Raw genomic sequence first — 13769 nt, forward strand, 5'->3', positions numbered from 1 at the left:
TCTTACTCCAAAGGGTTTATTGAGACGACTCTCACATCCAAGTCCAGGGCATGGGGGATGGGGGCTTATAAACAGGAACCTGGAAGGGGGCCCGAGGGCCCAGGGTGGAACCCAAAAAAGAGAGTGAAATAAATAGAGGAAGAGAGTGGAGGGCCAGGAGAGGAGACACAGACTATCACACAGTGATAACGACATGGGGGTAGGGGGCAGGGCTCCATTAACATCCCATTTATTTATACAGATATACAGGGAGTTGTGGGGGACCCAGGGGGCCCCCTCCAGCCTCCATGCCCCAAGGAGGGGCAAGAGAAGGCCATCTGTCCCCATGGGTGACCCCATGGGGGCTGGGGGGCTGCCCCTGGAAGAGTGCTGGGAGCGGTGGGGGAGGTAGGGATAGGCGCCTCCCCCGAGGGCATCACCTATTCCCCAGGCAGTTACTGGCCCTGGAGGCGCTGGGTAGTGTCTGGAAAGCTGTGTTGAGGGAATTGGAGGGGAGGGTGGGAGACTGGGCGTGCTTCTGGGTTGGGCCAGGCTGGGCACTCCCCCTGAGGACAGCCCAGGGTCCAGCCAGCTCCATGGCTTCCCAGGGGACCCAGAGTAGCGGCGCCTGGGGCTCCTTCAAGCACAGCTCCCACTCAGGTCTGGGAAGATGGAGAAGGGGGGGTCGGGGGTTCAAAGAGAGAACCTGGCACCTTCTGGCATCTTGGAAAAGCTGATCCCCCAGGACACCCAGCCCTGGCTGTGCTGCACCGGAGACGGCAGCTCTGATACCAGGACTGGGCGTCAGGGCACAGAGAGGAAACTCCCTGAGGCCATCCTGGAAGGAGATTCCTGAAGGAGGCTGCTCCCCAGGCTGGATGCTTGGGGAAGGACAGGCCGTGGGGGACGGCCTCCTGGGGAAAGGGCCGTTAGCACCACCAGGTTCCCAGGCAGGCGGGAAGAGGCCGGGCCTCTAGGGAGGCTGGGAGTCACCTGAGGTAGAGAGAAGGAAGGCAGGCTGGAGCGGGATGCCCCAGGTACCAGAGCTCAGGCCGCCTTGGCTACCCCCCGAGATGCCCAGGGGCTGCGACCTCGATGATTCGCACAAGGTGCCTCAGCCACCACCCTGGGACATGGCACCCTCTAGAAGGGCCAAGCGAAGGGACACGTGTGAGGTCCTGCTTAGGGTGAGGAGGCAGGGGGTTTCTACCCTCCCAGGCCGAGCCTCCCTCCTGTCCGGCCCCTCACCTCAGCGCCACCTGCCCGGCCCCCTCCCCAGCCACTGCGGCGGCCAGGGTGGGGCCAGGCGGGCATCACACGAAGACCTTGGCCAGGGCGTCGGCGCCGGCGCTGGCGATGAGGGCCTTGCTGGGGTGGCAGGCGACAGCGTGGATGGCCTCCTCGTGCTTCTTGCGGTGGGCCGTGATCTCCTGCACGCATGTTTTGTTGTCCAGGCTCCACAGGCGCAGGGAACAGTCGTGGCCTGCGCAGGTGCGGGAGCAGAAAGGGCTGTCCCCCGGCACGTACCCCGGCTCCTCTGAGCCTCAGCCTCTGGACTGCCAGCCTCTTCTCCAGCCATCTTTGGACGCCCAGCCTGCCGCCCGCCCGCCCGGCTGCCAAGTATTCACCGGGCGCCTGTGTACTCAGCCCCGGGGGGCACAGTGAACGTCCTAGGCCAACCAGGCCAAGCTCCCCGCCCTGGGGCAGCTGACATGCCAGTGTGGCAGGGAGGAAACGAGACAGCAGAACGAATCCCGCATGGCAGCAGCACTGTGGGCCCCGGTCAGTGTGAGGACAGAATGGCCAAGGGGGTATCGGGAGGAAGAGCCTGGGAGACAGCAGGGTGGGCCAAGGGAAGGTTCTGAGGACTGGCGAGAGGTGGGTACGGCTGGAGCAGCCCAAGTAGGAGCACTGGGCCGGTGGGGGCGGGGGGTGGTCAGAGAGTGGGGAGCAGACGGGACTGGGCCTTGATGCACGAGCTATCTACGGACACGGCCTGACTCAGGCGTTAGAAAGATCGGGCCGGCTGTGGCGGAGGCTGGCTCTATTTGTCCCTCACAGCGGGTCCCTGGGCCTTGTCCCAAAGCTTCTCCTTCCCAGACTCGATATCACTGACCACCCCCGCTACCATCAGCTGCTACTATCACAGGATGGATGGAGAACTGGCCACAATGGGTCCCCATCCCGTGTGCTCACTCGTCACCTCCCACAGGCTCTGACGGCGGGGACCAGAGGCGAGTGGCAGGAGGCCCCTTGCCCATGGCTTCCCTGATGAGCCGTGCACAACCTTCAGCTCCCTGGGCAGCTACGGCCCCTTCTCCATCTGCCCATGCGCCACCCCATCCTTCAGGGGCCCGGCCACACAGGAGCCGGGCCTCTGCGCGCACATGCGCACGCAGCACGTGCTCCCGAATGCTAAGGACCCCGTGAGGACCGAGACCCAGACCCCAACTTTACTCCTGCACCCAAGCCACTATGCTGTGACCAAAGTCTGTCCCTTCTGTGAGCCTGTTTCCACACCCACACGGTAGGCATGACACCCCCCACCCGAGAGGGTTACCTGCGTGAACCGGGACGCAGGCAAATGCCTCCAGGAGGCTCTGCGCACAGGATACTTTGCTGAAAAGGCCCCCTGCCCCCGCTCCCCCACCTCAGGGAGCCCTGGAGCACCCCCCGTGACCAGTGCCCAAGTCTCCTCCTCTTCCGCTCCCACACACCCTCACTCCTTAGGAGCCCCGAGGGTCCTGACTTACTTCCCGACATGAGGAACACGCCGTTGGGGTCCACGGCGAGGCAGGTGACCGCATCCAGGTGGGCAACCATGGAGTGCACAGATTTCCCTGGGGAGGGAGGGTGGGTGGCACGTTACTTTTCCTCACCGCCTTGCCCGGGAAGGCAGAGGCCCAGCTTGGACGCCGAGAACCTGCAACATGGGCAGTCCCCCCAGGAGCATGAGGGAGCAGGGGTCGGGAAGGCAGGGCCTCACCTGTCCGGCTGTCGAGGAAGCGGATGCCTCTGTCATCGTGGGCGGTGATGGTGAGGGGCTGGTTCGGGTGGCTCACCACCTGGTTGATCTGGGTTGGGCCTAGAAGGCGAGGGAAGAACATGAGGGATATCAGGGAGACCAGGACAAAGACAAGAGGAGAACCACGGTCCACAGCCCTGCACCCCGCCCGGCGCCCTCCTGCTTGGGACCGTAGTGCTTCATCTGTAAGACAGGCACCACGCCCTGCCAGGGATGGCACAGGACAGGGAACAGCCACCCACACAGGCCATCCACTCCTCCAAGACGCCTGACGGGTAAGTCCCTGATGATCTCTCTTCCCTTGGCCTTCCTGAGAGCCCCGTGCTGGCCACAGTGGTGGCAGCTGGGCTTTTCTCCTTCCCACCCAGATCCCCCGAGGCAGGTATGGAAACCGTCCTCTGCTCACTGGATGTCGGGTCACCAAAGCCACAGGAGGGACTGAGGCCTTGGAGGCACTCAGATACCAGCCCCGGGCACTTGGGCCCCTCTTACCACTGCTCCCCCGGGATTCCAGCGAGAGGAGGGCACTGCCAGCCTCCAGGTCATACAAGACGGTGTCGCCGGAGCGGAAGGATGCCACAATGTGGGCAGGCTCGGTGCTGGTGAAGGCCACTGAGGTGGGGATCCCATGATCTGAGGACGGGGGGAAGGGAAGGCTGCTTAACAGACCCGGTCCTGCCCCGGGGTTGCAGGACAGGACTTGGGAAGCCTGTGCCCTCATGCTCTTGTTGGGGCCTCCGACTCCACAAGGCTCCTCCATGAGGTGTTAGCATCCCTCCAGGCCTGTTCCCGCCACTCACCGCCGGCTGTGAGGAAGGTACAGAGGCAGGCTGGGCTGCTGCTGGGATCCCAGATACGGATGGTGCCGTCGGCAGAGCAGGAGGCCAGGCGCTGGGAGGCGGGACTGAAGGCTAGGCCCCATACAGCGTCCCCGTGGCCCTCCAGGACATGGCTCAGCACGCTCGGGTCTAGTCGCACCGAAAGGAGGAAACAAGCCATGTCAGGGCCACCAGCCCCAACCTAACCAGCTCTAGAGCACAGAGAACCAGGCGGCTGGGCTGGGGCCCCCCCATTCACCCAGCTTCGTCTCCAGCTTCCTCATGGCCTTGAGCTGTCACCACAGGAACCTGCCCAGCTAGCTGCTCACACTCTGACCACTGGCGGTTCTGAAAAAATCTCAGGGCTCCAAAGGCAACCCAGAATGGAAGCTCAGAGGGCAGGGATGCCCCGTTTGTTGCCAACCCCACAGGACCCACAAAACAGGTGCTTGGTACGTGATTCTTAGTTAATGGGAGAAGGGACAATGGTAGCCCTGTGGTCCCCAGACCCTTTGCAGTCTGCGCCCTCTGAGTTGGCCCGGCCATGCTCCTTGCAGCCCTCTCCAACCCCCCAACCTCCCCCACCCCGGCTCAGCCCCAGGCACAAGCCCTGCCTCCCTGGTCACTCAAGTCCACACAGGCCACTCTGTTCAGGCCCCGCCGACCCCCGGTGTGGGGCAGCTTGCCTGGCCCAGAGCGCATACTCCCTGGGACTGACCCCTGACCTTTCACAGGGTGGGGACCGTTCTTGAGGAAAACAGCGTAAGATCCTCAAGGGGAGACACAGACCTTTAAACTCCACCTGACAAAATGCCACACAGCCATGCGTGTCATCAAGAGAGTTATCGATCGAAAGAACCGTCAGCAGGGACGGGACAGACACTGAACAGAAGCAAGTGTGGTCACTTCCGCACTTAGCTGTTAAAGGTGGACCAAGGATCGAGCAGACTCCCTACAGCCCCGCCAACTAACTTCCCCTCTCCCTGCTCAACTTCTCACTGCCACCTCCCTGCGCTCAGCCCCCAGAAGGCACCGCCAGAGCCCGCCACGCATGGGCTGGGTAGCTCACCCCCGAGATCCCCTGGGAGGCAGTCCCCCCAGGCCATCTCTTTCCTGCCTCAGCCTGTCCGACCCCCATCACGAGCTGAACACTGTGCTCCATGCTCCCCTGGGTTGGGGGCGCACGGTCAGGCACAGGGGGATGCAGGGGGAATGAACGGGCTCCCATGGACAGTGAGCAGGTGGGTGGAGGGAGCTGTCCTCACCGTAGCCATCGTAGGGGTCCATGTTGAGGTCTGGAATCTTCCAGCTGTGGATGCGGGCGTCCGCCCCCCCACTGTAGCAGCACTCACTGTTGCTGCCCATGGCCACTGCCAACACGGGGCCCCTGCAGGATGCACAGCTGGTTGAGGGGCAATGAAACACTCAATCTCACCCCTCCCCAGGCCCCCTGCATGGGACCTTCAAGCCCTATGCCAGATTTTTCAAGAATGGCCAAAAGGAATTCAGCATCTGGGGCTTTGGTTGTCCTCCCCCCCAGGCCTGCCTTCCCCCATCTCCTCACGCCCGTTTCCAAGTCCAAAGGCTGGGCTGAGAACCAGCTACGGGGCACCTAGGTCTGCAGAGCACAGGGAGCAATGGGGTGCATGTGCAGAGGGCCCCGCTGGGGTAGCAGAGGGCAGGCCAGGGGCCAGACTCCCTTCAGGGGCACTGCCCTACCTGTGAGCCCGGAAGGCGTGGATAGGTTCCACATCGAGCGCAGCGTTCCTGGGGGAGGAAGCCCAACGTCACCAAGAGCCCCTCCTCACCCTGAACCCAGATCCCCCTCCCAGCCCACGGTTGCGCCCTCACTTCTTGGCTGTAACAGCCTTCTGCAGGTTCCACAGCTTGAGCGTGCCGTCCTCGGAGGCGGTGAGCAAGGCAGACTGGCTGTGGTGGAAAGCCAGGGAGCGCACGCCATCGTAGTGTGAGCGGAGAGTGAATTTGGGGTTCCACGTCTTCTTAAAGGCATCTTTGCTGTCAGAGAGCTGGGGCGGGGGGAGCTGCCTCAGTGTCCCCGCATTCCCACGGACAGTGACTGGCATCCAGGATATCAAATCACCCAGACCCCCGTGGAGCAACCCCAACTAGCCTCCAGCCCCGGGCTCCCCGCCTGCATCCCCCTCGCTCACTGAGTCCTACAGTGTGCGGGCACGAGCTGCCTTCAGGGCAGAAAGTCAGTTCAGAGGGAGCTCAGGGAAGACTGTCAGATCGCCCCACAGTGCCCGGGACTGTGAACTCTGAGCAGCGCCAGGAATTAAACACGGACCGGAAAGAGGTGCCCAAGCAGCCTGGCTGGCTCTGCGGCCATGAGTGAGGCTTTCCTGAGAAGACACCAAAGGAGCAGGCCTTAACCAGATCAGGCGAGTTGACTGAGGAAGGACACCGCGTGTGCCGAGCCCCCGCAGCTGCCGGAGCGGGTCTGGAGCCTGAGAGGAGGCCCGGGTTACAGAGAGCAAGGGAGAGAGTGGCAGGAGCTGAGGCCAGAGCTGCATTCGGGAACCTGCATCTCACCCCGAGGGAAACAGGGAGCCCTAGAAGGGTTTAGAGCAGGGAAAAGACACGGACCCGGGAAGATGTGGGTGGCTGCAGGGAGGCTAAGGGGTCGAGAAAAGCCTCTCAGGGAAAGAGAAGGTCACGCAGAGCACATGCTGGGGAGTGGACACGGGGATAGGTCCACACAGTGGGAGGAGACTGCGGAGCAGAGTCAGTGACCTGCGGGGGAGGGGTGCGTGTGTGTGCCAGAGACGCTGCCCAGGCCCTGGTGGACAATGGCGGCACTCTCTGGGGGAACCCAGGGGCAACCAACTGGCAAAGATGACGAGCAGACTGTCAGGAGAGACTCGGTGTCCTGCCCCAACATGGGGTTCACACCTGACCAACCCCTTCAGGTGGACTCCACCCCCCCACGGTCCCCACTTCCGCCGTCACCCCCAAGCCTCTGTCGCTGTGCAGGTATGCTCTCACGGGCACACCCCTGCTCAAAGCCTCCACCCTGGAAACCCGCCTTCCGGGCATTCAACAGCCATGCCCCAACCTTGCTGGGGTCACCAAGCACTCAAGATCCGGCTAAGGGCTGTGGCAGCTGGTCTGCCACGGGAAAACGCACATGTGCACCTGACTCACGACTCCCGGATGGCCAGAGGGCCCTCTGCGGGTGCTGGGCTCCGAACACTTGGCCCTGACACCTCCTTCCACCCCGGCCCTTCTGCCCACCAGCCCCGCTCGCAGCTGCTCTTGCGGTTTCTGGCTGCACAAGTCAGCTCAGTGCCCACCCCCCACACAGACCATCTTCCCTGCGCTGTGCCGCCCCACGGCCTCCTTCCTCAGATGCTACCCCCTCGCCCTGCACTGAGCCCGTGGGGGGCCTGGACGCGAGACGCACATAAGCCGGGGTGGAAGGGTGCAGCGCCTGCAGGAGCCGGGCACCAGGTCCCGCACCTCAGGAACCCCCTCAAGCCCTGCGCCCCCGGCCATGTCCGCAGCTCCTGGTAAACCAGGGCGAGCTGCCGAATGACCTCACAGCATCCTCCCACAAGGGGGCCGAGCGCAGGCAGGGCACCCAGTCAGAGCTCAGCGAGAGCAGGCACGGCGCAGGACGCCCAGTGAGGACCTGCGGGGGGGGGGGGGACCCCAAGAACTTACATCACAGCTGAGGTCGTTGTCGTTGGTAACGGTGAGATCTGCCAAGTCCCCCAGGCTCACCTCCCCGCCCCCGATAGTGTCCATGATGAAAACGTCTGAGGAGAAGCCAAAGGAACCTGGTAGGGGTAGGGGAGGGAGGGGCCAGAGAGGGGCAGGGAGAGAGAGAGAAAGACAGAGAGAGGCAGAAAGGGAGATAAGCAAGGAGTCAGAAAGAGAGACAGGGAGAGCACAAGATCAAGAATCACAGCTGGAAAGAAAGAGACAGGGAGAGACAGACGGACAGACAGGGCAGGACAGACGAGAAGAGGGAGACAGACAGACAGACGAACTTTTGCGACAGGGAGGCTGCAGACTAGAGGCCAGGCTCTGACCCTGAGGCCACAGCAGCTCTGGGCTTAGCTCTGCAGCACCCCCTCTGCCGTGGGCCCCAGGGGACCGGGCTTTGGGGAGGGGCCTCTTACCTTCGTGTGGCCGGGGCTGGGGTGTGCCAGGAGGGGGACCAGTCACTTTAGGGGGCAGCCCATCCACATCCCGAAGGTCGGCCAAAATGCCCTGGAGTTTGACCCGCCGGCTTTCTGGGGGAACAAAAGCACAGGGCTGGAGTTGCCCACCAGCCCACCCAGCCACCAGCCTCCCCTCCTGCAAATGTGGGGCAGCCAGGAAGGGCTAGTCCCACAGAGGGCTCAAGGTGGGAGTGGGGGATGGGCAGAGACAGACTGAGCTGGAGTCGTTGTCAGTCCCAGCCTGGCCGGAGCCTCAAGTCCTTAGCCATCCTACGTGACCAGTGAGGGCCTCGCAGCTCAGAGTCACAGGGCGGGAGGAAGGTGCGGCCCTGCCCTGTCTGCCTCTCCCCACCGGGTCCTCATCCTCTTCCTCCCTGCAAGCCACCAAGGGCTAGCCACTCTCAGGGAGGGCTGGAGGCCCCACTCCAGGAAGAGCTGGGCTGCTGCACCCCTGCAGGGATTTTCCAGGGAAGGGGTGAGGGCCTGGCCACCACGGTATGGGGCTCCTGCTCTCCTGGGCCACCCTCCTCTCAGGAAGCGTATCCGTCCGGTGGAGACTCCGGGGCAGGAAGCAGCTGCCGGGGGCTGCGTGCGCCCCTACCTCGCCCGGTGAGGGAGGCTGGCCAGGAAACCCGCCGCTTACCCAGCTCGTGATGGGTTCCCTCTCCAGAGCACCGTCGAGGGTCCGGGGAGCCCTCCCCCTCCTCTCCTGAGCCCAAGAAATCGAACTCATTGATGGCGTCTTCAGAGTCATCCTCCTCATCCTCGTCCTCCATCTCGTGCACCAGGGCCTTGGAGGGCAGCTGCGCGTGGAAAAAGCCAGACAGGTCAGGAGGCTCTGGCCGGGAGCCTGAGCCCACCGGGTTTCCAGGGCAGAGAAGCCAGGGCTCCCGGCCTTGGCTTCGCCCTGCTCAGAAGCGTCCTGCACCAGGGGCGGCCCCGCTTCCCTTCTCCCAGCGCCCTTTCCCCCCAGCAGGGTCCCCCTCAGTACACTCGGGCCGCTGTGCTCCCCCTGCTGGGAGCCTTCAGAGGCGGCTCCTTACCAGCCCCAGGGCACTGCCAGCCCCCCAGCCGGGCTTTGCACACCTCTTCCCATTGCAGCCACCTCCACCTCCACGTGTGACCCCCTCCCAGGACCCTCCTCCTGGCTTCTGCCTGCTCTTCCCGCTCCCCTCCCTGCCGCCACCCCCAACCCTCAGCACCGGTACTTCTCAGGGAAAAGGAGTCGATACAGCACGTGTGTGCACGGAGGCGCACTATTCAAGTGGCAGTGTCTAGACGCCGGGGTGAACGGCGGCGCCAGCCTCTGTGTTATTTGGCGCACCAGGCGGGCGGCCCCCGTTACCGGAGCACCCTGCGAACAGCGACCCTTACTGCACGTGTCGCGAGCAGAGAGGCCGAGCAGGGAGGCCCCTGGCCTCAGGTCCCTGGTCCGAGCCAGCCCGGACCCACACACGCTAAGGCAGCTGTGGACCGCGAGCCCACCAAGGGTTCTCCGAGTCCTCCTCAGAACACCCTCAGCTCAAGCTTTGTTGTCTCACGTGACCAGCGCACTGCTTCTGGAACGGGAGCAGACAGCACAGCTCCCCCACCCTGAGAAGCAGGCCGCTGGGGCCGGTGAGCGCCAGCGGCCCTCCCTGCCAGGCTGAAAGCAGCGCTAGGAACCCATCCTCCCGTGTGCCTCGATGCGTGCACTGGGACCCCCGCTCAGACTCGGGGATTTGGGGCGGCATGGCACCCGCACTTCCCCGCATGGATGCCTTCCACGCACAGCCTTCCACAGTGACGTGTTCTGCCTGATGTCACCACATCGTACACAAAGTGCCACCCAGGAGCTGTGTGCTCGGAACCTGAGGCTGCAGAAAATGGCTTAAGAGAAGCCCAGAATTCTCACGAACAGTTTCGAATGCGGACTTCGCTTCAAGCGTTGGCTTACGAACATACCCCGTCCCTGCCCTGGCACTCTGTCCACCTCCGCCTCAAACGCTGCCTCTTCCGGGGAAGCTTGTCCCTCCTCAGCGCTCCCTGACCGAGGCCCGGGCACCCCCAGGACCAGCCACACTCAGACCACAAGCTCCTCGAGGGTGTGGCTCACCCTCCCACAGCCTCAGCAGTCCAAGCCGGGACTGGAGTCAAAACCGCTCAGGCATCCAGAGGCCAGGCTCTGTGGGAGGACAGGAGGGACAGGACACAGTGACCTGCCCTTCCTTCCCCGTGGAAGAGCCGGGGTCCAGGTTCAGCCAGCATGCCCGGAGAGGCAATGGGGGCGTCGGGCTCAAGAGGAGCACGGCGGCGTAACAGGCGTCCTCCCAGGTCCACGAGACCGGGTTCCCAAGTAACCCTGTTCTGCCCGCTGTGCCCGGCTCGGTCACACTGCCATCACTGAGCACTCGGTGCGGCCAGCCCCAGCGTAGCGAAGGGCTTTCTGGGCATGAGTTAATGTTAATTAAATCCTCAACAACCCAGAGGCAGGGATTCCGAAACTGCAGCTAAGACAGAATCACGTGCCCAAAGGGACATAGCCAGGCCAAGGGCCACTCTCGCAGGCCTTTGGAATCAGCCTGGTCACTGCAGGTCTGCGGGTGAGAGGGGGCCTGGGGAGGCTCGGGACCCCTGCACAATAAGCCACTCCACTGGGCCTGCGGGACAAGAACAGTGACAGACAAAGGCCTGCCTAAAGGAGCACGGAAAGCCAGTGATCATCTCCACTGGGAGGAGCAGAGAAGAGCGGGCAGGCTTCCCAGAGGAGGATGAGGTAAGGGCTGAGAAAGGAGTGAAAATCCCAACAGGGGCGGGAAGGAGCAGGAACAGGGGCAGAGGCCCAGACTCAGCGCCATCCTGACTTTCCCATAACCCAGCTCTAGCACGCTGGCTCTATGTGTTCCCTGAGCACCCACACCAGGCGGGACCCTGCGCTTAGCCATACTGGGGACACTGGAGACAGGGCTGGTCCCACACAGCCATGGGGCACCAGGCAGGGTGGACCCAGAGTGGTCTGGGTCCAGATGGCTTCAAACCTGCCGAGCAAAGGGGAGGAAGGGCAGGTGAAAGGTCAGAGAGGGCTGCCTGGAGGAGGGGTGCTGCGGTGAGGCTGAAGGAGGCAGGGAGGGGCTCTGATGGGAAGGCCACACACAGGCTCCCTGCATGGGCACGCCGCTGGCCACAAGCTCCCCCAAGCCAGGGACTGGACCTCTGTCTCCACGTTGCTGCTGCTGGCTCAGGGCTAGACCCACAAAGGCCCAAACTGACGCTTATAGGCCAGAGCAGCCTAGGCCATGCCTCAGGTTAGTGGCACTGAACAGCAGGAACATGGTGGCTCGGGAAGCGGCGAAGCAGGGATGAAGCACGGTGGAAGCCGTTACCGTGAAGCCACGCTGAGACCTGCATTCTACCCTGCAGGGTGGCCCTGGGCTTAGGTCCTGACACGAGAACAGACCGGACACTCGCACCTACAAAGTCCCCATGGGACCCCCAACCTGGCCCCAGACTGAACCCAGGGCCCCACCACATGCATTCTGGGTGCTGGGGAGAGAAGAGCAAGGAAACCCCCCAGTCGCTGCCTGGCAGAGCTCACGGGTCTACTGAGGGGGAAGACAGAGAGCCACAGCCGCACCAACAATATCTCAGCGCAACAGTGATGAGGCTATGCCAAGGGAGCGCGCCGCGAGAGGGCAGCGCATGGCCAGCCCAGGCTGGAGGGTCCAGGCCTCTGGGGAATGTGTGAGCTGAAGGGAGGACAGGAGAAGATGGGTGGGGAGGGAGAGGCGGGCCCTGGCACAGCGTTGAGGCAGGGGCTTGGCCGAGAGGGGCCGGGAACCCTGGGAAGGTACAGGGTCAGGCCACACAGACCAGGCCATGAAGGGAGCCCCGAGAGCACCCACAGGGGCAATTCTGTGCCCCCGGAGGGCGGAGGGGAGAGGGTGCACCTTCACGCGCGGCTTCCTGTGCTGCGTGCCGTCCAGCTCATCGTCCTCGTCGCTGTCCTCGTCCTCGCAGTTCTGCAGGAAGGGGATCTGCTCCAGCACGGAGCCACTCAGGCGCTCTTTGCCATCTTTGCTGGCCGCATTCCTGCCCACGACATGGGGGCAGAGGGGAGCATTAGTCCCACTAGGTGACAAAGTTCAGATGGGAGGGCGCCGAGGGGCCATGGCCAGAGCCTGGACTCCACTCTTAAGAGGGCTGAGCCCACCATGACCCCACAGGAGTCTGGACCCCAATCACACAGCGGGCACCGGTCCCAGCCTCCTCCTGACACACACTCACCCCAACTGGAACACCCTCGCTCAGACCCCACACCGGGCCCCTCCTCCCTGGGCCCTCAGGCCCGGAGCACGAGCTCCCGCCCGACCATGCATCCATGGGCACATGCTGAGCCGGCGCTGAGTCAGGAGAGCAGCCGAGAAAGCACCACTGACTCGACAGCCCACTTTCCCACGGCCCGGGCAAACCCCGGCGTAGGTCAGGCAAGTGGCAGACACGCCCGGCGGGAAAGAGGAACCGGTCACTTTGCAAATGCTTGCGCCCCACTGCCAGCCTCGCCGTCAATGAGCCTGTCCCCTCCTGACTGACAGATGGCCTCCAGTTTTCACTCCTGGCCGACTGTCCAATGCCTCCAACCGTATGACAAATCTTAGCAAAGGGCATATCTGCCAAACCGGAGTCCACGGTAGAAACGCAGCTGGAATTCGAAGTTCGGATAAATGAAACATCTTCCTTTCTTGCCACTAGGCCGGTCCTCTAGAGGGTTCTTGCCAACTGCTCACAGTCACTGCTCGGAGGACGGATCTCTCCGGCGTTCCCTCCCCAGCCACCGTGCGCATAGCCTCCTGGCGGAGCACGTATGCTCAGGCCCCCCCCCCACTCTCCAACCCTGGCTGTGCCTCCAGCTTTCAGATCCCACCTGCACGCTGCTGAACTGGAGGGGAGTTTAGACTACAGCGCCCCCCAACCGAGCTCCAGGCTGGCTGCTCATCACTCGTCCTGGGGGTGACCCAGCACCGCAAACACCTGCCCCGGACAGGCCCCTTGCTGTTCCTTCCACTCCTCGCCGTCCCCACTGTAAGCAACGCCACTCCTGTTGCTTGGACCAAACCCCAGAGCCACCCCCTCGCTTCCTTCCTCTCCCCCACATCCATTTCTTTAAAAAGCAGACCTGCGGAGAGGCTGGCCACTCCTCACCCCCTCCGCCGCTCGCATCCACCTCGTCTCGCAGGCACAGTAGGCTCCCGCTCTGGCCCCAGGGTCCCCCCTTCTCGAAGCCAAACAGCACATCGGACCGTGTCACACGCCTGCTCAAAACCACGGGCTTCCCACAACTCGCAGACTCCAAATTGCCTATCGCGGCCGCTCCAGCCCCATTTGATCTGACTCCCGAGATTTCAACCTCACCACAGACCACAAGCCCCATGTGCTCACTCGCTGTGGGTTCCTGAACGTGCCAAGTGGAACCCTAACAATCATCACTCCTTCTGCCTAGAACATTCTCCTTCTAATACTTGTGCAGCCTCCTCTCCCCTTTCCTGTGGTTCTCTGCCCACTGTCACCTCCGTGAAGAATGCCCCCCGACCACTGCCCATGTCCCTGTCCTTCCTTCTTTCCACCTCTCCCTGCAGCACTGAACATCAGCAATTGTTAAATGACTTGTTTTGACGCGTAACAACTACGGAGAAGAGAAGGAACCAGGAAAAGTCCCTGGGCCGGCGGCCATGCACTTAGCTCCCCACTAGACCCCGGCGCACCATCCAGGGCCGACCTCCGTGT

General features: G+C 63.2%; 1 protein-coding gene across 3 annotated transcripts in view; it reads right to left on the reverse strand.

The window, feature by feature from the left end:
• The window catches only part of STRN4 (striatin 4), a 25575-nt gene continuing 11806 nt past the window's right edge, over positions 1-13769 (reverse strand). For 2 of the 3 annotated variants that reach the window (XM_032839175.1, XM_032839177.1), the window contains 13 exons: positions 11936-12077; positions 8653-8812; positions 7968-8081; positions 7507-7622; positions 5674-5849; positions 5542-5589; positions 5088-5209; positions 3805-3972; positions 3497-3637; positions 2966-3064; positions 2733-2819; positions 1228-1462; positions 1-972 (listed from right to left, as the gene is read on the reverse strand). In XM_032839175.1, the coding sequence (XP_032695066.1) occupies positions 1293-1462; positions 2733-2819; positions 2966-3064; positions 3497-3637; positions 3805-3972; positions 5088-5209; positions 5542-5589; positions 5674-5849; positions 7507-7622; positions 7968-8081; positions 8653-8812; positions 11936-12077 (1543 nt within the window). In that variant the 3' untranslated portion in view covers positions 1-972; positions 1228-1292. The remainder of the gene's footprint in view (positions 973-1227; positions 1463-2732; positions 2820-2965; positions 3065-3496; positions 3638-3804; positions 3973-5087; positions 5210-5541; positions 5590-5673; positions 5850-7506; positions 7623-7967; positions 8082-8652; positions 8813-11935; positions 12078-13769) is intronic. The other variant, XM_032839176.1, reaches the window with a different exon arrangement.

This window comes from Lontra canadensis, unplaced genomic scaffold (genome assembly GCF_010015895.1).
Source record: "Lontra canadensis isolate GAN:19392208 unplaced genomic scaffold, GSC_riverotter_1.0 scaffold107, whole genome shotgun sequence".
NCBI lineage: Eukaryota > Metazoa > Chordata > Mammalia > Carnivora > Mustelidae > Lontra > Lontra canadensis.